Source organism: Triticum aestivum, chromosome 4B (genome assembly GCF_018294505.1).
Source record: "Triticum aestivum cultivar Chinese Spring chromosome 4B, IWGSC CS RefSeq v2.1, whole genome shotgun sequence".
Classification (NCBI taxonomy): Eukaryota; Viridiplantae; Streptophyta; class Magnoliopsida; order Poales; family Poaceae; genus Triticum; species Triticum aestivum.
Window position 1 is genome coordinate 23020112 of NC_057804.1, and position 24418 is coordinate 23044529.

At 44.0% G+C, this 24418-nt stretch overlaps 1 protein-coding gene across 1 annotated transcript; it reads right to left on the reverse strand.

The window, feature by feature from the left end:
• Positions 1-303: 303 nt before the first annotated feature.
• Positions 304-1158, reverse strand: LOC123094264 (uncharacterized). Its single transcript, XM_044516311.1, has 2 exons — positions 989-1158; positions 304-892 (listed from the first exon to the last, which is right to left on the reverse strand). The coding sequence occupies exons 1-2, from the start codon at positions 1114-1116 to the stop codon at positions 592-594; spliced, it is 429 nt and encodes a 142-aa protein (XP_044372246.1). The 5' UTR covers positions 1117-1158; the 3' UTR covers positions 304-591.
• Positions 1159-24418: the final 23260 nt, after the last annotated feature.

The following is a 24418-nucleotide window of genomic DNA, read 5'->3' on the forward strand; positions in this document are numbered from 1 at the left end:
ATATTTGAACATTTGAAATATAAGTCTTATGCTCCTACTCCCTCCGCTCCTAAATATAAGTATTTGTAGAGATTGCAATACGAACTACATACGGATATTTATATATAGACATATTTTAAAATGTAGATTCACTCATTTTACTCCGTGTGTAGTCCGCATTGGAATCTTTAAAAATACTTATATTTAGGGACGGAGTGAGTATTTAGAAACAAAGGGAGTAGGGAGTATATATCAATTAATGCGCTACAGTACAGGTTGAGAATGGAATAAAAGCACGCAGCAATCAATCAATCAATCCGGTGCTTATACAACCAACCATTCTTTTGTTTTTTTCCTGCTTCCTTTTGATGAGATCAGTACAAGGAAGGCTCAATGCTTCTCACTCTATTTTCTTTTGTCCAGCGAAATCATCATCAATCATCAAAACAAAATAAATCCGAGAAATATGGCACAACCATACCATATTACTACTACCATATACTAAATCACACACACACACACACACACACACACACACACAAACCCCTTTTATTGTCGGCAAGCAAGCGGTTGATCATGCTGCAGCTGATGGAATGAAAATCCTGACAAGGATCACTGTCGGGTGCACATGAGGGCTCTGCCTTGGAAGCACGCGATGAAGACGGGAGGGATGTACCCCGTGATGTCGTTGTAGCAGGTCCAGGCGCTATCTCCAAGGCATGGCAGCAGTTGCTTGCTGATCTCTAGGCCGATGCAGTGCTCCTTGTTGGGCTCCTCCTTATCCTTGGCCAAGCATTGCCTGCCGGCGGCGAGGACGAAGCATGGCGTGAAGGTAACCTCGTTGGTGACGGCATTCTCGGCGAAGCAGGCCAGTGCGACGTTGGCGACGCAGGCCAGCTCTTCGTTGGACGTGCTTTATGCGACACACAGATTATTCTGTGTCAGTACTTACTTTTCACGTGCCCTCTCTGAAATGAATGAATTGTACTCTAGAAAAGCAAGTACTGACCTTATGCCGACACACAGATTATCCTGCGTCAGCAGCGCCGGCTCCGGCGCCGGCGCCGGTGTGGCGGAGCCGCCTGCTCCGCATATGAGCAGCACTAGGACAATGAGCGACTGCTTGATGATGGCCATCGTCGGGCTTTGGTTTGTTGGGTTGGTTGAAGAGGCTCACTTCTGCATCAGATGAGATATATTTATAGGGGGTAGGAGCAGAGCAGAGGCAGATCGTAAAGTTTAGATTTTCGTGATTGCGACACAAGCCCAAGCTAAGGGCAACTCCAACGCACGATCCTAAACGGACATTCCTTTCATCCGCTTTTCGTTTGTTTGGGGCAGGAAAACGGACACATTCGTCCGCTTGCAGTTGTACTTGCGGCGGTCGGTGCGTTCAACGGGCCAACCGCACCTCAAACGGCCTGCCTCATCGGACTTGAATTTAAACCAAAAAAACAAAAACATATTAAAAATAACTTAAAACATAAATTTAAACATTCAAACGTCCACATTACCCAAGTTCAGCACATAAACATAAAAAAAATAAAACATAGAAAAAAGATAATGGCCGCTTCATGGCCGCCTTCGTCTTCTGTGCCCCCATGGCCGCTGTTTACTCCTCCTAGTCATCGTCTCGAGTGAGGTAGGCGTACGAAGGTGGCTGCCAAAGGTAGGCTGGTGGCCCCTGGCAGACTGGAGGCGCCGGCGGCGCCTGCACTACCTCCTCCCGTGGCTCCTACTCCTGCTCTGGTGACCGCGGCGGCGTGGCTGACCATGGGCCGACACCCACCGAGTCGGCCATCTCCGGCGCCGTGCATGAGCAGCTCCACCGCTGGCCCACCAGACGAGGGTTCCACGCGGCGACGGCGGCGGCTCCTCCAAGACCTCCTCCTGCACCTCCTCCTTGACGTCGAGGTCCAGCTCCGGGATGGCCACATCGCCGGCCGTGGAGAGGGCCAGCGTGGTTTCTAGGCCATGCCATTACCGCTCGTCGCACGTGTTCATGGAGTCCTCCATGATACGCCTCATGAGATGGGCCTCCTCCTCTCGGTCATGGGCGGCGTCGGTGGCGGGGACGGAGACGGAGAAGGCGTTGGCGTGATGCCGTGCACACGCCTACGGCCCCGCATTTGGGGAGGGCTGTCAGCACGAGGAGGACGCGGGTGGCGCGGGCTCGGAGGACGACTGACAAAAAAAGATTGCCGCCGCAGGTCATGCTCGTCGCGGAGCCACATATCCCACAGCGGCGCATCTACGACGTCGTCCAGCAGATCCGATGGCAGGCGGGCGCATCATCAGTTCATCTCCAGGTGGCGGGCGCGCCGCTCACGGGCACTGGAGGGATGGGCACATGGTTGGCGGAGAGATGCCAGTTGTTCAGCAGGTGGACATCTGTTAAATTGTGATCCAAATTATACTGTGTTGGACTTGACGTAGTACAACCGGTGTGGGCCTTTGCGTTGACGTCGACGCGTACGAGTACAACTCGTTTACTTGTCCTTCAAGGACTCTCATGTATTGCCCTCTTATATACCCCATGTAGTCGCACCTCAGACGCCCTGTCGTCTCGTGCTTGTAATACTCCTCCTCATAGTGATTGCGCCTTCGTGCGTCCGTGGTTTTCTTCCGCAAGGGTTTTCACGTAAAAATCCGTGTCTCTTTGTCTCGTTTATTCTCGTTATTATCTAACAAGTGGTATCAAAACCAAGTTTACAGATACGGGATTTGAGATCAAAAGAGATTAGGGTTTCGTCATGTGCTCCGCCGCACGCGACCAGGCGATCCATCGGATCGATTTTCTCTGCGCCGCCCTACACAGAAGCCGAGACCGACAGGATTGGCTACCCGAGCAGTCGACCGAGGCGGACACGAACTTCCGCTGCCCCGCTGCTGTCAAATCCCAAGTCGCCGAGTTCCAGTACGCAGCGTCCCGTTTGCTGTGCAGAGGGAATCAACCACGATTGATTTGATTATTAACTGCTGCTGCTCCACGCCATCACCCGAGGCAAAAAGGTGATCTGCTACGCTGCTGTGCTGCTGCTTCTCAACGCCTCCACGTACAGGCTCCACCAAGTTGTGCTGCTGCTGCGTACAGGCTTGTGCTCACGTGAGTACTAGTTGAGTACTAGTAGTCCGGATTTTGTCCTTTTCCATCTTCAATTGCTACGGCAACCAACGAGCTACCAGGTGCTATTTATCCAGTATTTTTCATTCGCTCCGCAAATTTAAATTCTGTCAAGAATTTTTCTACCGGCTTGTACTACTTTGTGTACACAGTTTTATCGACTCATGGCATCCATGAAGTACGATCTTCCGCTGCTGGACCGTGACACAAGGTTTACCCTATGGCAAGTCAAGATGCGGGCGCTGTTGGCACAGTCGGACTATGATGAAGCACTGGATAGTTTTGGGAAGAATAGAATTCAGGACTGGACTGATGAGGAGAAAAGAATTGATTGTAAGGCTTTGTCACAAATTCAACTCCATTTGCATAATAATATTTTGCAGGAAGTTTTGAGCGAGAAAACTGCCGCCGCTCTATGGTTAAAGCTGGAGGGGATTTGCATGACTAAAGATCTCACCAGCAAGATGCATCTGAAGCAAAAATTATTCCTGCACAGGTTACCCGAGGGAGGTAATGTTTTGAATCATATTTCAGAATTTAAAGAGATCATATCTGATCTAGCTGCAATGGAGGTTAAGTATGAAGAGGAAGATACTGCTTTAATGTTACTTTGTTCACTGCCAGTCGTGATACTCTCACACTTAATGAAGTTTATGAAGCTTTGAACTCCAAGGAGAAGATGAAATTAATGGTGCCTCATGATGGTTCGAGTTCATCCCAAGCCGAGGGATTATCTGTTCGTGGCAGGACAAAGGAAAAGAACTCCAATAATGGAAACAGAGGCAAAAGTAAAAACGGCTACAGGGGCCGGTCGCAATCCAGAGACAAGAAATATTGCAGATATTGCAAGAGAGACGGGCATGACATCTCTGAGTGTTTCAAGTTGCAGAACAAGGAAAAGAGGAAAGGTAACAAACAAGGTGAAAATTCTGCTAATGTTGCTCGTGATGATAGTTCCGATGATGCTCTTGTCGTTATTGCTGGATGTGCTGAGACCAATGATGAGTGGGTACTTGATACTGCATGCACTTTTCATATGTGTCCACATAGAGATTGGTTTAATACTTTTGATTCCACTACTTCTGCTGGTTCCGTTTTGGGTTTTGATAATTCACCATGCAAGATTGAAGGCATAGGTTCTATTCGAATCAAGATGTTTGATGGCATAATCAGAACTTTGACAGATGTTCGGTATATTCCGAAGATGAAGAGAAATCTTATTTCTATGAGTGCCCTTGATGCAAAGGGGTACAAGTATTCAGGTGGAGATAGTGTTTTGAAAGTCACCAAAGGCTCCCTTGTTGTGATGAAAGGTGACTTAAGTTTGACCAATGGTCTTTATTACCTTCGAGGTTCTACTGTTTCAGGTAACGCTACTCCAGTTGTTTCAAAGAATTCTGATTGTGATGCTGCTAACCTTTGGCATATGCGTCTTGGACATATGAGTGAACTTGGTTTAGCAGAGTTAAATAAAAGAGGTCTTCTTGATGGATATGAACCTGGTAAATTGAAATTTTGTGAGCATTGTATCTTCGGCAAGCACAAGAGGGTGAAGTTCAATACTTCGACCCATACAACTGAAGGTATTCTTGATTATGTGCATTCTGATTTATGGGGACCATCTCGCAAGAAGTCACTAGGTGGTGCAAGTTACATGCTAACTATTATTGATGATTATTCGAGAAAAGTTTGGCCTTATTTCTTGAAGCATAAATATGAAGCATTCTCAGCTTTTAAGGAGTGGAAGATTATGATTGAAAGACAAACTGAAAGGAAGGTAAAGATACTTCGCACTGATAATGGTATGGAATTCTGTTCTAAGCAATTTAAGAATTATTGCAAGTCTGAAGGCATTGTCAGACACTACACCGTTCCTTATACTCCTCAACAAAACGGTGTTGCTGAGCGTATGAACAGGACCATTATTTCCAGAGCCCGTTGCATGTTGTCCAATGCAGGTTTGCATAGGCGTTTTTGGGCTGAGGCCGCTTCCACTGCTTGTTATCTCATTAATCGTTCACCATCTATTGCTCTTAATAAGAAAACTCCAATTGAGGTATGGTCTGGTTCACCTGCTGATTATTCACAGTTGAGAGTTTTTGGTTGCACTGCTTATGCTCACGTTGATAATGGAAAGTTGGAGCCTAGGGCTGTTAAGTGCATCTTTCTTGGTTATAAGTCTGGTGTTAAAGGTTTTAAATTGTGGAATCCTGAAACCCAGAAGGTTGTTATTAGCAGAAATGTTATCTTTAATGAATCTGCTATGTTACATGATGTTTCATCTACTAATATTCCCGTTGAGAGTGAACAGCAGCCTATTGTTCAGGAGCCTACTGTTCAGGTGGAGCATGTTATTGATTCAGGTGATACATCTGGTAATGAAAATGTTGATGCACATGATGAACCCATCGTTGATGATGAACATGTCACTCCTACTCCAACTCAGCATATTGTTCCACCCAGTTGGAATCTCGCACGTGACAGAGTTAGACGGGGTATTAATAAACCTGATAGGTTAATTGAAGAGTGCAATATTGTTTCTTTTGCTTTATCTGTTGCAGAAGAAATTGAAGGTAATGCTGAGCCTTCTTCGTATTCCGAGGCTATTATTTCTGGTGATAGTAATAAGTGGATGACCGCTATGCATGATGAGATGGAATCACTTGAAAAGAATGGCACTTGGGATTTAGTAAAATTGCCTAGAGAGAAGAAACCTATTCGTTGCAAGTGGGTTTTCAAGAGGAAAGAAGGTGTTTCTCCTAATGATGAGACAAGATATAAAGCAAGGTTGGTTGCTAAAGGTTATAGCCAGATTCCAGGTATTGACTATAACGAAGTCTTTTCTCCTGTTGTGAAGCATAGCTCTATTCGCACTTTACTCAGTATTGTTGCCATGCATGATCTTGAGCTTGAACAATTGGATGTTAAAACTGCATTTTTACATGGAGAATTAGAAGAGGATATTTATATGGAACAACCTGAAGGTTTTGTTATTCCTGGAAAAGAAAAGCTTGTCTGTAAGTTAAAGAAATCTCTTTATGGATTGAAGCAATCCCCGAGACAGTGGTACAAGAGATTTGACACCTTTATGCTCTCTCAAGGTTTCAAAAGGTCTAATTATGATAGTTGTGTTTATTTGAAAACTATCAACGGTTCAACTATTTATTTGCTCCTTTATGTTGATGATATGCTTATTGCTGCAAAGAGTATGTCAGAGATTAATGAACTAAAGAAGCAATTGAGTAATGAATTTGAGATGAAGGATTTGGGTGCAGCAAAGAAAATACTTGGCATGGAAATATCCAGAGATAGACCGTCTGGAAAAGTATATCTAAGTCAGAAGGGATATATTGATAAAGTTCTTCGTCGTTTTAATATGCATAATGCCAAGCCGGTGAGTACACCGTTAGCTGCACACTTCAAATTATCGTCAGCTTTTTGTCCTAAGTCAGATGCAGATATTGAGTTCATGTCTAGAGTTCCCTATTCGAGTGCAGTTGGTTCACTTATGTATGCCATGGTTTGTTCTCGTCCTGACTTATCATATGCATTGAGTGTTGTCAGTAGATACATGGCTAATCCTGGAAAAGAGCATTGGAAAGCAGTTCAGTGGATTTTCAGATACCTGCGTGGTACTTCTAATGCTTATTTACAGTTTGGGAAAACTAGAGATGGACTTGTTGGTTTTGTTGATTCTGATTTTGCTGGTGATTTGGATAAGAGAAGATCGCTCACAGGTTATGTTTTCACCATTGGTGGTTGTGCTGTGAGTTGGAGAGCAACTTTGCAGTCTATTGTGGCATGTTCCACTACTGATGCCGAGTATATGGCTATTTCCGAGGCATGCAAAGAAGCTATCTGGTTGAAAGGTTTATATGCTGAGTTTTGTGGAGATACATCTTTCCCTACCGTATTTAGTGACAGTCAAAGTGCCATATATCTTACAAAGAATCCAATGTATCATGAGAGGACAAAGCACATTGATGTCAGATTTCACTATATTCGAGACGTTGTTGCTGAAGGCAATTTGAAGGTATGCAAGATAAGTACTCATGATAATCCTGCTGATATGATGACAAAGCCAGTTCCTACCAATAAGTTTGAGCTTTGCTCAGGCTTAATTGGTATTTCTCACTAGTCCTATGGACTTTGACGCACAAGGTGTTTATGCTGATTTGGATGGAGTTATCTACTTTCTTCGACTACTTGAGGGAATTTGGATCAAGGTGGAGATTGTTAAATTGTGATCCAAATTATACTGTGTTGGACTTGACGTAGTACAACCGGTGTGGGCCTTTGCGTTGACGTCGACGCGTACGAGTACAACTCGTTTACTTGTCCTCCAAGGACTCTCATGTATTGCCCTCTTATATACCCCATGTAGTCGCACCTCAGACGCCCTGTCGTCTCGTGCTTGTAATACTCCTCCTCATAGTGATTGCGCCTTCGTGCGTCCGTGGTTTTCTCCCGCAAGGGTTTCCACGTAAAAATCCGTGTCTCTTTGTCTCGTTTATTCTCGTTATTATCTAACAACATCTCCCCACGGCAATGGCGTCGCCGTCTCCCAGTAGCGCTAGCAGACGTCGACGTGGATGTACGGCCTGTCCCGATGCCCGGCCGCCGTTGGCGCGATCTCAAAAGCTGGCGGGGCAGGCGGTGCAGGCTAGAGGAGATAGGCCGGCTAGGAAGTGGAAGCTGTGGACTGGCCGGTCCATGGCTTCCAATTTAAGAAGGACGACGACCAAGCGTTGTGTGACTAACAACCGGGGCCCGCCGTGTGAGCGCATTTACTTTGGGCAGTGGACGTAGGTGGACGGTTGCCACGCGTCCCTGAGACAAGCGACGAGCAAGCGCGTGCCCGTCCATTCCACGTCCATGTGGATGCAAACCGGGCTCATGTTTGTGTCAGAAATGGGACGGGCCGTATACCAAACGGGAAAAAATGCGGATGCAGCCGCGCGTTGGGCCGATCCATCCATCCGTTTTGGCCCGAACGGACAACCGGGAATAGTTTGGAGGTTTGCGTTGGAGTTTCCCTAACACTTATAGCTTAGATTTTGGCGAAAGCAACACTACAATAAGCACAAGGAAAAGGAGGCCATACTAGTTTAGATTTGGTTGGTGGAAGCGACTTTAGGCACTCTACGATCGGGTACGGGATCAGGATCCAAAGGTGTTATTGTGCCAAACATAAATTTACGATTGAACAATAAAACCCTCATATAATCCATCTGAACCGTACAAGTAGGTAGAACCTACCTATCCTAGATAGGGACTAGTGGTTGGGGCGCCACCTAGTGGCGCCTCTTGAGGCGGGATTATACACACTAATCAAGCTAGCGTATTAGTTAACGTCTATGTATGACATGATTCTTACTTCAGCGAGAAGACATGCAGTCCAAAAGAGCGATAGTTGCATGTTGGTTGTTAAAAATACAAGACATAGCAATAGAACTGCAGCAACAAGAGTGTTGATAAAGCAGAGCAAGCATAGAAGTTTCATGCATGCGTATTTCTTTTGGTGATTCTGCAGAGCATAAAATGCCAAATTTAAAGAGTTGGAGAGCACATATATCCTTCGGCATAAAATTCTTGTATTCTTGCAAGTTAGGGATATGATCGACCGGTTGATCTCATATTTCTGAGGTAAGGTTGAGGTGAAGAATGTCCTCAATCGGTGAAAGAGACGCCTCTACATACTTGCAAAGCGTAAATCCATCATTGAATTCTTCATCAGTAGGTCATTTCTGTGTTAGCATTTTTAGAAGAACAATGTCATGTCCCATGGTTGAGATTTCACTGCCCATTTCATACTTTGCAACAATGTTTTGAAACATAAATTTTAGCACACAAAATATGAAACATGCTACCAACTTTAAATACTTGTGCGGTGCGCACGCCTCAGTGTGTGTGCCTCCTGAGACTTCTGATTTCTATGCTTTTCCCAGCAAGCTTGGGAGTTAAAATTTTCTTTACTACAAAACTTAATTGTGAAGGTATATGTGAATAAAATGTTATGAAAATTGAGTTAAAACTTCTGATTTCTTTGCCTATTATTTTAGTAAGCTTAAGAGTTAAATCTGCAATAATCTCACAGCAAATATAGGTTATCTGACAGATCATACACTCGCATAGTAATAGTACGTAAAAAAAGATTGCTAGTCATGGTATGAGAACAAATTATAAAGAAAAAAGATGGACCGCCAAAAATCAAATTACCCGCACTTAACAAATTTGGCAAAATATTCTTTGAAGTCCTCCCTTAAAACTGTTTCCAACTATCAAATTGGACATGAACGGAAGCACACGTTGTATATCAATTAAAACTTAGGATCTCTGATGTCTGAAGTGTAGCAGTCATAATACATATAGCCGGTTAGTACCTGCTATTCGGGTCTTCGGGTTCTTTCTTCACATCTTCAGGAAGTTTGGTAACTCTGATAGACAGCAAACAAGAGATATTGGATAGATGTTGATATATTTTAGCACTGAAACGAGAGTCGAGAGACACACACATACCTCAGCGCCAAGCACATGAGTGTTCGCCGCATAACTGAGCTGGGAAATCTGGCACCTGAACGAGCAAAATGCAAAAGGCACGCTTAAAATTCAGTTTGGCTGAAGAAAGGAACCTCATCAGGGCATGACTTGGCTCTGTCAGAAGCAAGCTGCACGCAATCGCAAGAGAGGACCAGCAGTAGCGCACTTAAATCCAAATGAAGATGCATCAAGAAATAACAACCTTCCCCCCGCCGGGCTCTACGGCCTGCTCGCCCTCCCCTTCCCCAGGCTCTCTGACCGGCTCCTCCATGCCACCCCGCCTAAAAAACAAGTCTTTGATTGTGTTTTGGTTTGATGTCGTGGAGCGCGGGCGAGGTGCTCGACTGATTGATTGTGTCATGCAAGAGTCATGGATCACGATGGTGGGCCAGGTGACACGGTTGTCGCTTTGCATGGGTTCGCTCGGGGGTGGTGCTCCTGTTGTTCTTGTTTTCGCTCCGGTTTATCTTTCCCATGGAGGTAGTTCGTAAGACTGGAGGCGCACCTGTTGAGGCGTTCATGTGCGCTCCTATCTTTTCTCAGCACATTGGGCTGCCTTGTTTGATCCCTAGTTCCGCTCGGAGCAATGCTATGCTTCAGATCAGAGCCAAAATATAGATTATGGAAGCAATGGCAGATGCAAATATAACAATAAGATAGAGCAGTACAAATGCAATGCACTCACGCTTTGGACGAAAGAGATACAATAATTAGAAAAGTAGCAGCATAAAAATGATTCACGAAGTAAATTTACAAGCATGCAGATATCAATATTTAGGCATTTCAGAAGTAATTTCATGTTTATACTATTGAAATCTGTATCAGTATGAGTTAAAATAGAAGTAAAGATTGGGTGTTGTCTCTGCATGCATACATGTCTAAAGGAGCAGATTGGGTGTTGTCTTTGCATCCATACATGTCTAAAGGAGTAAAGATTGGGTATGCATATATCACCATCTATATCCATGTCTAAAAGAGCAGATTTTGTAAGGTCTTGAAAACAGAACCATCCTTGGGTGAGCAAATAGGAATCTTCATGGAGAAAAGAAAATTGAGTTTAGAAATAAAGAAAAAGAAATTTACTCATACCGTAAAGAGCATTAAGTAACCAAAGGATCATCTCCAAAGAATGACCGAAATACAAAAGTATACATTTTGGGAAATCTCAAAGTTAGGCCAGGCTCTGATTTAGAAGTTTAGTACCTTATAATCTTGAACCCTGATTGTATCAGGTGAAATGAAACAAGGAGAGATGTTTAGTACCTTCTAATCATGAACCCTGATTGTATTGAGGTTAAATGAAACAAGGAGAATGTTCTCTGGCTTAAGATCCGTGTGATTAAGCTGCAGGTCATGCATAACCGCAGGAGTAAGAAAATTAGAATTTTTATGTATAGGTACAAAATAAGTAAAAACATAGGCACTTAGAACAGGCATGTTCAGACAGAAAGAAACAATTTAGCACACCATGACAAGGTTAGAACAAAACAATAATTTGTCTAATCAACAAACTGCACAATTAAATTGATACTCTCATTATTCCTTTAAAAGGTTAGTAAAGAGAAATAATACAAAGTTAATTCCACACATGGTAAGATTCCATCATTATAACTGAGAGTAAAAAAAACGCCTTCTGTTCGATGGCTTCATCTATTAATGAGTTGTTCAATCACTATAAACGCATTTAACATGTGGATACTGATGTAATAGAAATTAGCTTTGATGGTCTAATGCAAGCATTCCCTTAGTGCAGAGGCAAGCCAACTGCAAGGTTCACGGAAAACAAATGGAAGTTATATCTACCAATATTATTTTTTAAATCTTTGTAACAAAATATACTGCAGAAGAACAAAAAAGAAAATACTGCAGAAGATAGCAGCAAAAGTGCAGTTGTGCTTTATGAGACATCTTACCTTTAGTTCCTGAATAATTCCTCTGTCTAGAATATATTCAGAATCCACCCGCAAACAGGAAAAGAGAGCGTACAGTGATAAGATTATCAAACATACTGCATTTTTCTGTCTGTACTTACAAAATTGTGTCGCACCTCCCATCCATCCCATCCTACACAAAATATGTTATGGTGATGGGATCAAGGATGGCTAGCCTCTGCACAAAGTACTTACTGTGTACCCTCTTCTATTGTATTTGAAGCTTTCCTGAACCACTTAAGTATTCGACTCTCAGTTCATTCTGGATAAGTTCAGGGAAAAGATACCATCATGAATATTTAGTAACTTGACTTCAATAATATCCCGCATTTGTCGTTTATTAATCCAATTAATGCATACAATAAATAGGTTGGTGAACTGTTGATTGCTGAAAGATGTATTATATATATAAGCAATATAAATAGTATTGTTATTAAATTAGGACAACTAAAATTTAGATTAAATCATATGCATGAAAGTGCTAATGGATTAATTTCTCTAGCTTCTATTGTCGAGATAATAGGTCAACTCGAGATGAACCTGCATCTAAAGAAACTGAGTTGAGACCTCTTTTTATTTGGTCCGGCATCAAGGTAGGCTATCGAATCTGGTAGACCAACAACACACCATCTAATCAACTTAGGTAAACAATTTTCAAAAACACAAGGTCATGCACAACCCATCTCACCCCCTCTGCCTGACAGACATCAACCAAACATCTAAGAACGGCAACTATGACAGGCATAATCCCTGGAAATAAGCATCCATGTAATTAATCCTCAAGCCAAAGAACTAAAGTAGGGACCAACCCAAACCAATATAGAAATACATTTGACTAATCGATCAACTAATCCTCAAACCAAACACCTAAAACAGGGACGAACCCAAACTAATAGACATGCCAATGAAATAGTTTTGAGTGACAGACAAAGCCAGCACTAATATATTGAAGGTGGTGAAGAGGCTCTTATCTTGCGCGCAATCAGACAAAGCCAACACTTATAGCACAGCCATGCATCGAGATTTCAAGGAGGCAGCCCCGTGTCGGACATGGAGATTATGTGCCTTAACTCTGAATTTTTTTATTCTTTCGGCATCACTATATCAGGAAAAAACACTTTGGGACGTAGCAGGATGTGTGTCCTTGTTGTAGAAATCCAACCAAGAAAGAAAACAGAGCAATGTCACAGCTTGTATACAGCAGCAATAAGAACAGAGAGAGTTTTAACCTACTGAAACAATCATCCAGATTGTTTATAGAAGAGATTACCAAAATTGTACGTACAGATTTAGTTGTCATTCTGTTGCTACTTATAAGTATTTCAGTTTTTATGTTCCTTTATGACTTTATGAAAAGATTTTTTTAATTTGTTTCTAAGAACTTAAGCATAACATGTATGGCAAAGAAAGATAGTATCTAAATCTTAGATCAAAATATGAACCTGGAACATTTCTTTCTAAGTAATAGAAGTGTATAGATGCGGTAAATAGGACTTACCCATCACATTTGGGCTTATTGTCCCCATCAAGCCACTCTACAGCAATGAACTGACTTTCAACAATCAAGTCCATCCGTCATATTCTCATAGCAATTTGAGACCATTCTACATGCAGTAAGGTGAACCTGCACATGCCATTCAAAAGTTAGGCATATGATGAATTGTAACATATGCATAGTGAAAGACAGATCCCTTAAGAATTTAGAGCTGATTAATGTTCAATATTGTGAAAGATAGACAAAAAGCAGAGTTTCTGTATGGAGAGGAAGAAGCTAGAAGTAGAGGGTTACATGGGCCTGGGCCTTACACGGCTCTAGACTACAACCTATACATGTGTACACAGGGTGCTCCCTTAACACCCCCCCCCCTCAAACTCAAGGTGGGTCAGTAGCATCTGATACACCGAGTTTGCAAATGTGAAACCTATGCTGATCTCTAGTTTGAGCCTTTGTGAAGAAATCTGCAACTTGAAGCTCTAATGGGACATACTGGAGATTAATAGTTGATTGTTGGCATTGAGATCGAGTGAAGGAGGCATCCACACCAATGTGTTTGGTCAGCTAATGCCTCACTGGATCATTAGCAATCTGAATGGCAGCAGTATTGTCGCAAAGAAGAGTTGTGGGTGTAGGGCATGGAACACCAAGATCAGCCAATAGCCAACGAAGCCACACAATCTCCGATGTCGTAGTAGAAAGTGCCCGAAGCTCTGCCTCAGCGCTAGAGCGTGACACTGCAGTTTGCTTCTTGGATTTCCATGCAATAAGAGACGTCCCAAGAAATATGCAATAGCCAGTGACAGAGCGACGATCGACTGGGTCACTTGCCCAAGTGGAGTCGGAATAAGCTTGAAGCTGCAGCTGACTCGAATGAGCATAGAACAAGCGGCGGGATGCAGTCCCCCTTAAATATCGAAGCACTCGAAGTAGATGTCCATAATGAACTGAGGTAGGAACACTGACAAATTTACTGAGAATATGGATTGCATGAGCAATGTCAGGCCTTGTCACTGTAAGATACACCAGACTGCCTACAATGTGACGGTACCGAGAGGGATCCTCAAGAGGAGTGCCATCAGTAGGACGCAACTGCAGATGAATCTCCATGGGTGTCACAGCAGTGCGTGAGTCGGTAATACCCGAGCGAGAAATCAAATCTTGAGTATACTTTTGTTGGGAGATATAGTAACCATCATCTGTGTGCTCGATCTCAATTCCTAGAAAATAACTGAGAGGCCCCAAATCTGACATCTTGAATTGCTCACTCAACTTCTTTTTAACAAAAGCAATATACCCAACATCATCTTCAGTGATCAACATGTCATCTACATAAAGCAGAAGTAATGTACGACCATGCTTAGATGTATGAATGAAGAGTGCAGGGTCATGCTCACTAGGAGAAAAACCAGCAGCTTGAACCAAATGAACTAAACCGCTCAAACCAGGCACGAGGGGCTTGCTTGAGCCCATAAAGAGCCTTTCGAAGGCGACAAACATGACCTGGTGGAACCTCAATACCCAGAGGTGGCTGCATATAAACTTCCTCATGCAGATCGCCATGAAGAAAGGCATTCTTCACATCCATTTGAGAAATCTTCCATGACCTATTCGCAGCCACAACAATCAAAGTGCGAACGGAAGTCATATGAGCAACTGGAGCAAAAGCATCATCATAATCTCTCCCATGGGACTGCTGAAAACCTCTTGCAACTAGTCGGGCCTTATAGCGTTCAACAGAACCATCTGACTTGGTTTTCACCTTGTACACCCATTTGCAAGTGATAGGGACAGACCCAGGAGGTAATGGTACCAGATCCCATGTACCAGTACACTCTAGGGCTTCAAGCTCATCAGACATCGCCACTTGCCACTCAGGTGACACAACTGCCTCATGGTAAGTGCTAGGCTCATACACTTCCCCTACACAGAAGTCCTCTTTGTATCTGTCAGGAATCTCAAGAGAGGAACGATCACGAAGAGCATACCTTGTTGTCTGGGAGGAATCGCCAGTGCAATGCTCAATACTACTGGCCGGTGGAGAAGAAGACAAGGGAACAGATGACTGTATATCAGATGGAACTCGAGGGCGGCGGCTGTAATGGAAAGGAAGGCTATCTAGAGGTGGAGCTGATGGAAGAAATTTTGGAGTTGGAACTGGCAAAAGGGGAGATGACACATGTGATGAAGGTGGATCTGATGTCAAGACAGATGATGGCTGACCAGAGACAAATTCATCTGAAAAGATTGGTGGAAGAGAAAGAAAGGAGGTAGACTCTAAAGTGGTCGAGGATGATGATCTAGTTGAATCGTAATAGAAGAAGGGTTGATCCTCAACAAAAGTGACATCACGAGAAAAGCGAATGCGACGAGCAGAAGGATCGTAACAACGGTAACCCTTATGCACAAGACTGTATCCAAGGAAAACACACATAACAGATTGTGCAGTTAGCTTGGTACGCTCACGAGGCGCTAGAAGAACATAGCAAGTACAACCAAAAACACGAACATGGTCATACATGGGAGGAGAACCGAACAAAACCTCACCAGGACACTTTCCCTGAAGACGAGAAGAAGGTTGCACATTTATAAGGTAGACAACAGTTGAGATAGCTTCACCCCAGAAATGAATAGGGAGAAATTAAGAAATCAAAAGGGTGTGGGCTGTCTCAATAATATGGCGATGCTTACGCTCAGCAACACCATTCTGAGCATGAGCACCAGGACATGAGAGCTGAGGGAGAGTACCCTCAGAAGAGAGAAACTCATGAAAAGCAGTAGATAGATACTCCCCTCCAGAGTCAGAACGAAAAACACGAATAGCACTAGAGAATTGAGTACGGATCATACGCACAAAAGCTTGGTATATAGAAATCAATTGAGAACGATGCTTCATAAAATATACCCAAGTATATCGGGAGTGATCATCAACAAATATAACATAATGTTTGTGACCACCTTTGGAAACAAAGGGAGAGGGACCCCATACATCAGAGTGCACTAAATCGAAAGGATGACTAGAATGAGTAGTGCTGGAAGAGTATGGAAGTTGTATTTGTTTCCCTAGCTTACAACCCTTAAAGTGGAAACCAGCACCTATAGGTACACGACCCAAAACACCCTATTGAACAAGAGTGGATAAACGAGAACCACATAGGTGACCTAAACAATGGTGCCACTGGGCAAAAGAAAACGACAAAGTGGATCTCCTTGTTGATGCAGCAGACGGAATCACGGAAGCGGTGGAAGCTGAAGGAAGGTGCAAGTAGTCAATAACGTAGAGGGACGAGGATCCTCTACGGCGATGGCCAGTTCCAATGATCCTCTTGCTCTGACGATCCTGCACATAACAAAAAGAGGGATCAAAACCAACAAAACAGTTCATGTCGGTAATTTGACCAACTGACATAAGATTCATGGACAATTGAGGAACAAAAGATATGGAAGAAACAGGAAATTTTGATGTGGAAAGTGAACCCCGATGAGTGACAGAACAAGGTGTACCATCGGCAGTCTGAACAGAGGCACCATCTTGCGCAGGCTGGCAAGACACAAGCTGTGAGCGATCAGAGGTCACATGAAAAGATGCTCTAGAGTCCAAGACCCAAGGATGTGCAGAAGTAGATGCAAACTAAGTGAGAGCAGACACAGAAGCACTCATTGCAGGCGGCTCGGTGACAGTCGCTGTAGACGGCCTCAAAGACCGAGACTGAGATTTGGTGACTGCACGATGCTCCAGGTCTCTTCTTGCACGATACTCGTCTAATAGCTCTGGATGAAGCTGGAAGAAATTATCAGGTCGGTGTCTTGTCCTCTTGCAGTGCGAGCAGAAAGCACCTGAAGGTGCAGCCCTAGAAGCACTTGGCCGCTGAGGAAAAGCCAGAACACTGTGTAGAGAAGGTGTTGAAGTGGTAGCAAGGGAACGAAGACGAGTCTCCTCAGCAATCAAGCTAGCAAGTGCCTCTGTCAAGGTAGGAGGAGTCGTACGACTAAGCAACTGAGTGTGAATGTTCTCAAAGTCTTGTTTCAGACCCATCACAAACTGAAAGACAAGAGTCCGATGCTCATATTCTTCCTTGGCCACACACGACTTACATCCAACACTACTCTTCGGAACCATGGAACATAGCTGACCAGTAATGCGAGTAAAAGCCCCATAATATTCTTCGATGGACATGTCTTGCTGCTGCTGAGTGTTGTGTAAATTCTGCAATAGTGAAAAATGGTGAGCACCGCTAGGCTGAATGTACCACTGCTCAAAATACTTCCACATTTCTTTGGCTGAAGTGTGATGCTCAAGACTCATTCTAAGTGAGGGATGAACACCCAGAACTAAAGCGCCCATGACACGATCATCAATCTTTTGCCAAGATTTCCCAGCTGCATCATTAATAGGACTAGGTGGATCATCAGACAAGTGTGAGACAAAACCTGCTGCCCTTAAGATTGTTTTAGCCAAGAAAGCCCATTCCCTGTAATTTGTACCATCAAGTTTGATGTCTATGGACATTGAACCAGCTCCTAATCCAAAATCATTCTTCGCCATGGCAGCAAGGACCTCTAGCAAAAGGGGGAAAAAAACTAATCCCAGCAGCCACACCAATGATTGAACAAAGTAGGAGCAAGTTCAGAGGCCAAATTAGCAAAGCACCACAAGGCAACAGCTAACTGGAGAGCAAATCAAGCAATTGAAACCTCTTCAGTTACTGGAGCACAACAGAATTAAGCAAACCAGCTGATAGGGAGCAGGTTCCCAATACGTACAGAGCTTGATAGAGGAGCAGCTGCTTGATAGAGCAGCAAACCTCCGATGCGAAGGCAACGGCTTGGCGGAGATGTCGCACCGGCTTGCTGGAAGGCCGGCGATGGTGCAAGAAGCCAACCACAGGTCAGCGGGGAAGACGCACGGGGAGCTACGGGAGAGCAGTTCCCACGAGATGACGACGAATACAGGGGGAACCAAAGTTGAGGACGTTGCTGGATGAAGGATCTCGCCGGAATCACCTCGCTGACGACGGCTCCGTGTGTGGCGGCGGCGGACGGAAGCTATAGGGTTCGCTGGCTCTAATACCATGTTCAATATTGTGAAAGATAGACAAAAAGCAGAGTTTTTGTATGGAGAGGAAGAAGCTAGAAGTAGAGGGTTGCATGGGCCTGGGCCTTACACGGCTCTGGACTACAGCCTATACATGTGTACACAGGGTGCTCCCTTAACAATTAAAAATAGAGCAATCAGAAAGGTAGACTCGTTGATTATAGATTGAAACATTAAATCAAATGTGAAAACAAAGGGGCCCTGAGATTGCAGACGACCACTAAATGCGTGATGAATAACAGTTGTCTCCTGGGTGCTATGATCTACAACCTTCTAACCTCCAAATCGTGTTGGACGCCATAGCAGACAAGTAAACGGTCGTTGTCATTGAAATGATAGCCAACATAGAAGGCCGCCGCTTGGCCACCGGGATGAGCTCCCAGGACATAACCATGCCCTTTTGCCACAATCTGAACATGAACGCCGCCGCGAATCACATGAATCCTGAGAAAAAAGCAAAAATTCAGAGCACTAAGCCATCAACACGCCACACCAGAATCAAACCTACACCGCTGCTCTACATCACAAACAAAGCCACACGACCGGTGCAACATAAGAAGGAATAGGTGACGAGCATGAGCCCACCACAAAAAATAACTAATAAAACACCACTGGAGCAGCACATGCATACATGGAGAGGATGAACCACACCTCAATGGCAGGCGAAGCTCAACTTGGATGAAACTAAAAGGAACACTCGCTGCCGATCTGGTAATGAGAACAAACAGCCAGCTCACCTCACATGAACCTGGGCAACACAAAACACACATCAGAAAATACACAGGCAGCAGCACCAGGAATCAAAACACAAAGAGAAGCTTACCCTAAAAAACACAAAGAGAAGCAATCTCCAGTCATACGAACAACCTCCATGGGAAAGATCAACGGGAGCGAAAACAAGAACAACAGGAGCACCGTCCCGAGCGAACCCGTGCAAAGCGACAACCCCGTCACCTGACTCACCATCGTGATCCATGAGTCTTGCAGCACACAATCAATCAATCGAGCACCTCGCGCGCGCTCCACACATCAAACCAAAACACAATCAAAGACTTGTCTTTTAGGCGGGGGCGGCACGGAGGAGCCGGTCAGAGAGCACTACAAGAAATATGTCAACTTGTGACCTTGACTAGTGGTCACTGAAAGGTCATTGATTTTCATTTGCGACCTTTTTCTAACCAAAAACAGATGGTCAAAAGCTGACGGTCGTAAACTGAAATTAGAGAAGGTCATGGACGTTTACAACCAAAACAGAAGGTCGTTGAACCCATGACCTTTTGTTTTGGTCATTGGCTGTCTGCCCATGCCACGTCGGATCCTACGTGGCAATCTGACGTGGCAAAATTGCGACCAATTGAAAAGGTCAAAAATTAGAATCGGCTCGGTCCAATTGGGTGTTTATATGGGCCGAGCCCATTAATTCAACCAATTTAGTGTATTTTTTCTGTCAATTTCTGCACGGGCCATACTTCCATATTAGGGGGCCTCGGCCTTTTTTGCAATATATTTATTTTTTTATTTTCTAAGGCTTTTTTTGTTTCACTTTTTAAACAAACCAATGCTTGTTGGGTTGTAGCCTTTTTCAGCCCAATTAGTTGTCCAGTATTAGATCTCGAATTTCGAAATAAATGTTTGGACAAAATTGTTTGGGCACAAGACCTCTTTAATCCAGTTACACACACGCATCCGACATTGTTTCATATTCAAATCAGGAAAACTCAATGTCGAATTCAGATCATCCATCATATCACATCACATAACGCATCTCCCAGGTTTAGATAACATAACAAAATCATCTCAGGAATACATTTCCTTACACAGGAATTATGGCACATCTGCTACTATCCTAACATGTATGTATATGCATGTGTGCTTGCTTGACCGGCGCATGCATCACTGTAGCAGCCAAGCAAGTAGGCATCGTTGACGTCTACTCACAGCTTTCCTCGCACCAGAGAAAGAATCAAAACAAAAAATATTAGTAACTTTAAATCAGAAAGTATATCCACATCACCATAAAATAGTCGCAGACAATCACACAGAAGCCAAATACTATGAACTGATGATTAGTAGACACGGACATGATTCAGCTACGTAATGGCTACCACAAGCAAAAGTGACAAGTGTGTAAGCAAGCTGCTAGTGCACACAAGGTGATTGAGCTCCTGCTGTTTAGTGTGTATACACAGTAGGCTATTGCTGCTAGTGTTCTAAACCAACAGAGCATGCTATAGGAGCAGAAAATAGGGAGCTAGGGCTAGAAGATGGAGCCGACTCACCGAAGAGCTTGTGGTCGCCGCCATACACAGCCACCATCACGCCGGTCGCCTCAAGAAGCACCACCGCGCTGGAGACGGTGCCAGACGTGTGCAAGAGCAGAGCACCTGCTGCATCCATTTCCAAATAGAACAAAAACAAAAAATTAGGAAGGGCTGCAAACAAATTAGGAAGGGTTCCACACAGAACCACATAGGAAATGGTTAACGCAACAGATGCAGCGGGCCTATCAGAAACCATAGAAACTAACATATCATCTGAATATCTGATCGTTTCTAGTGCCGAGGATCTAGCAGTGATCCCGAATCTAGAGCGACTCACGGAGGGGCGGCTGGGCAGGGGGAGCGCGACTCACAGGTGGGGGTAACCGAGCATGTCATCGCTTGCCTCGCGCTGGCGGAGCTTGTTGGTCGTGTTCGCTGTTATAGTCAAGCAGCAGCCTCTTGTACTCGAAGGCCTATACAATAAAATGGATAAGTTAGGTTGATTATTGTAGGTGCAACACATTTTCTGGAAGAGGCATAAACATGAAATGAAATAGATGTAGTATCATCACTACATGAAAGGAGCATTATACTTGGAAGGAAAAAATAGCATCCTGTCACCAAACAAACACTACTTGACAGGAAACTGTGCATTTCGTCCCTGTATCCATTAGTAGCAGGATAGCAGCAATGATTCACATGGCACGAATAATTCATTATGAGGAAACATGTTACTAGGTATGAAACAAACTATTTACACAGGTAAAATGGACACATGTACAATACATAGCTTGCTGTAAGCAGGAAACACTAGTGCTCATATATCAAAATCAACGGCAATACTTATGGACGATAGTAACAAGGTTAAACATCGCAGAAAGCACTTGCTAAGATATCATCATTTAGGAGCATTTACATCACCAATGTGGCAAACTGCAAAGCTGGTCTATTTGTCACCAATTACAAGCATATTCTCGTTCATGCATAACTATAGTCAGCTCTGTTTCAAAAAACAGAAGCAAATCAACCGCCCTTCAAAATTTATGTACTATCTAAACCAACAAAGATGTCAACTCAAATACTTCTAGAAATCAGTGCCCATACGCACTTGTAGGTTGCAGAAACACTAGAGTTTCACCACAACAGTGCACATACTGCAACAAATGAATAAACAAATTAAACAACATGCCACAATTTCTTCGGTGCCTACAGTACCACTATGATTCATTGACATTGCCAGGGGCAAGGGAAGCACCCAGCGAGTGTTTCTAATGCAGGTTATTCTTCTAGTTCTCTAGTGTGTCAGCTACAGTATTGAGCACTAGAACGTAAAGGCGCGCGTTGCTGCGCCCGTGCATTTTATTGGAAGGACAATATAAATGTATGAGAAAATCTGGACATCACAGAAAACTGAAAAATGAACCTACTTCTATAAATAGTTGGGCAATATTGAAACTTCAGGTACAAGTCGCAAAACTGAGACGGGTGATAATGCCATCTAAGTCAACACTGGAATGTCATTGTGCATTCGTTCTGTCTATGCATACCATTTGCTAAGGCATTTGAACACGTGGTCGATTATGTCTGTGTGGTATCTGATATGTGTCATTGTTCGTTGTAGCCTTGCAATGGCAGATGCTGTGTAGTAGAGGCTTTTTTTTCTGAGAGGGGCTGCGTAATAGAGGAATAAAAGTAACAAAGAATGATTCAGCCAAGCCATAGGTAGCCAATTTTTTTTTAAACAAAGGTAGGTGCAGCTGCAGCGCTACTTTTTATCACGAAATAGTTGTAGCGCCACGGATCGAAAGTGTGGTCGGTCTCACGAAAAAAAAATTACCACATCGCCTCACGGCCCACTGCAGCCCGGAGCATCAGAAGGCACCAAAATAAGTCTGCGGAGCAGCGGCCCTTTTGACGTTGGTTCGACTTCGGTCGGCTTTAGCGAGCGAACGAGGCGCAAAGGAAAACAGGGTGAGGTTGGAATGATCTGATTCGTTTATACGCTGAATCGAACGGTTTAGGATCTCAAATCGCTGTGGAGGCTCGTAACTAGCCCCATTATACTGTTTAGTAATTTGAAAGGTGATTTACTGTATGTCTTTTGCTTCTAGTTCTTTGGTCAGTTACAGTATGGGTATTTCAAAAGTATTGTATGTCTAATAACTTCACAGAAACACATTGAACAAGTATGCATCAGGTGAATGAGACGAAGAATTTTTGGAAATGTACGGTAGAGTACATACTCAGGGTAGTGAAAACTTGGGAACGACCAACACGCGAGCATTGGAATTTGGAAAGTGTAGTGGCCTATTAGAGTTACTACCTGCACGGAAACATTGGGGGTCAGTCTTCAGGTTTTCCTCTAAAAAAACATGGAAGTTGGATTTATAAATAAACAGACTTAACAGAAGATCAAGAAAACATGTATTTTTTTCAAAACTAAAAATTACAACGATGAGAAACAAGATTGTCACGCAGTCAACAGGATTGATCCTCATGCATGCGCCACATTTTTTTTTGAAAGAGAATTCGCTGCGTAGTTGGAACCAAGGAAAATAAGCATATTGCCATACGAAGAGGATAACTATCCTGCAGCAGCAGCATCTGATCTTATCCTACGCACATGGTAGCAACTAGCAACTAATCTTCTGCAGCCTCAAAGGACATTGTCCTAAGTCTTATCCGACTCAGGTGTATATTATGCCAAATTGCCAATACTATATTCTCATTTCTACTGGTTGCAATTGCACCAGCTGGTGACATTGTGGCAGTACACTCGTACTGCCAAAACCCACACCGATGTGATGGAGTACCAAATTAACAGTCCAGCTACAACTACATAAGACCTATGGTTATCTAAAGCAGCTAAAGGGAACTACAGAAGAACTGTGATGAAGTCCTACTAATTGTTATTAACCTAAGTAGTAGTTATCTAAAGCAGCTAAACTATGGTTCATACAGCTTGCTACCAGTTCCACAAACAATTGCAGAATCGCTTACAGTAGTTAACTAGTTCAATTTTTATTAACCTAACCACCGCAACGCGAGCACAAAAGGCAGGAGGCAACACGCAACCCAGTTCGTCCATAGCCGCAAAGGGAGGGGGGTTCTCACCGCCGGTGACGCTGCCGAGCCGTCCAGATCAACCTCGCCGGAGCTCAGGCTGCTGCAAGGAGAGCACACAACCAACCTTATTAGCTTAGGAATCATGATGGTCGAGATTGACCCATGTAAATAATATAAGATCGTTTTTCTAGCAAATATAGTTTGAAAAACATTCTGGAACTGGGATTCTGCATCGCCTGATTGAACAGTGAAGTAGAGAAGTACTATTTCATCAGATATATCAGGATTAAAACAAGTCCTTGAGCAGAGCACATGGCCTTTGTCCCGTGCCGCACCAAACGGCCACTCGTCGGCTTCTCTCAGATCTCATCAACTCGAGGAGAGGGGCCGGAGGGAGCGAGGGAGCGTACCATGCGAGCGGTAGAGCAGGGGATCGAGCCGGGAGGCGCTGGCGATCTGCCCAGGCAGGGGCGCGATCAACGCCCTTGACCCCACGCGCGTGAGTGCGCTGGGTGTCATCCACCCGATGAGGCAGAAGAGCACCAACGCTCGATGCATCTGGGCGAGGGCGGTGCTTGATGCAAAGTACCGAAAGGTCATAGTACAAACTATAACAAAATCTGTAAATAAGAAAAGCCCAAAGCCACAACCGGCTGGCAAAACAATAGGATCACTACATGTCTATCCTATTACATGACCGCCATCCAAACCGGTTGAAAATATCCCGAGCTACCATCTCCCATCGGGTAGACGCAGTAACCAAACGCTCCCTGGCCTCCGTCGGAGTGAGTAGCGACCACATACGGATGAACACCGTGGCCCTGAAGATAACCTGCAAAAAGTGAATGTTTGTTGATCGGTTAAAGACTAAGTCATTTCTGCAATTCCATATTGCCCACAAAAGTGCACAAACGCCAACCCGAATGT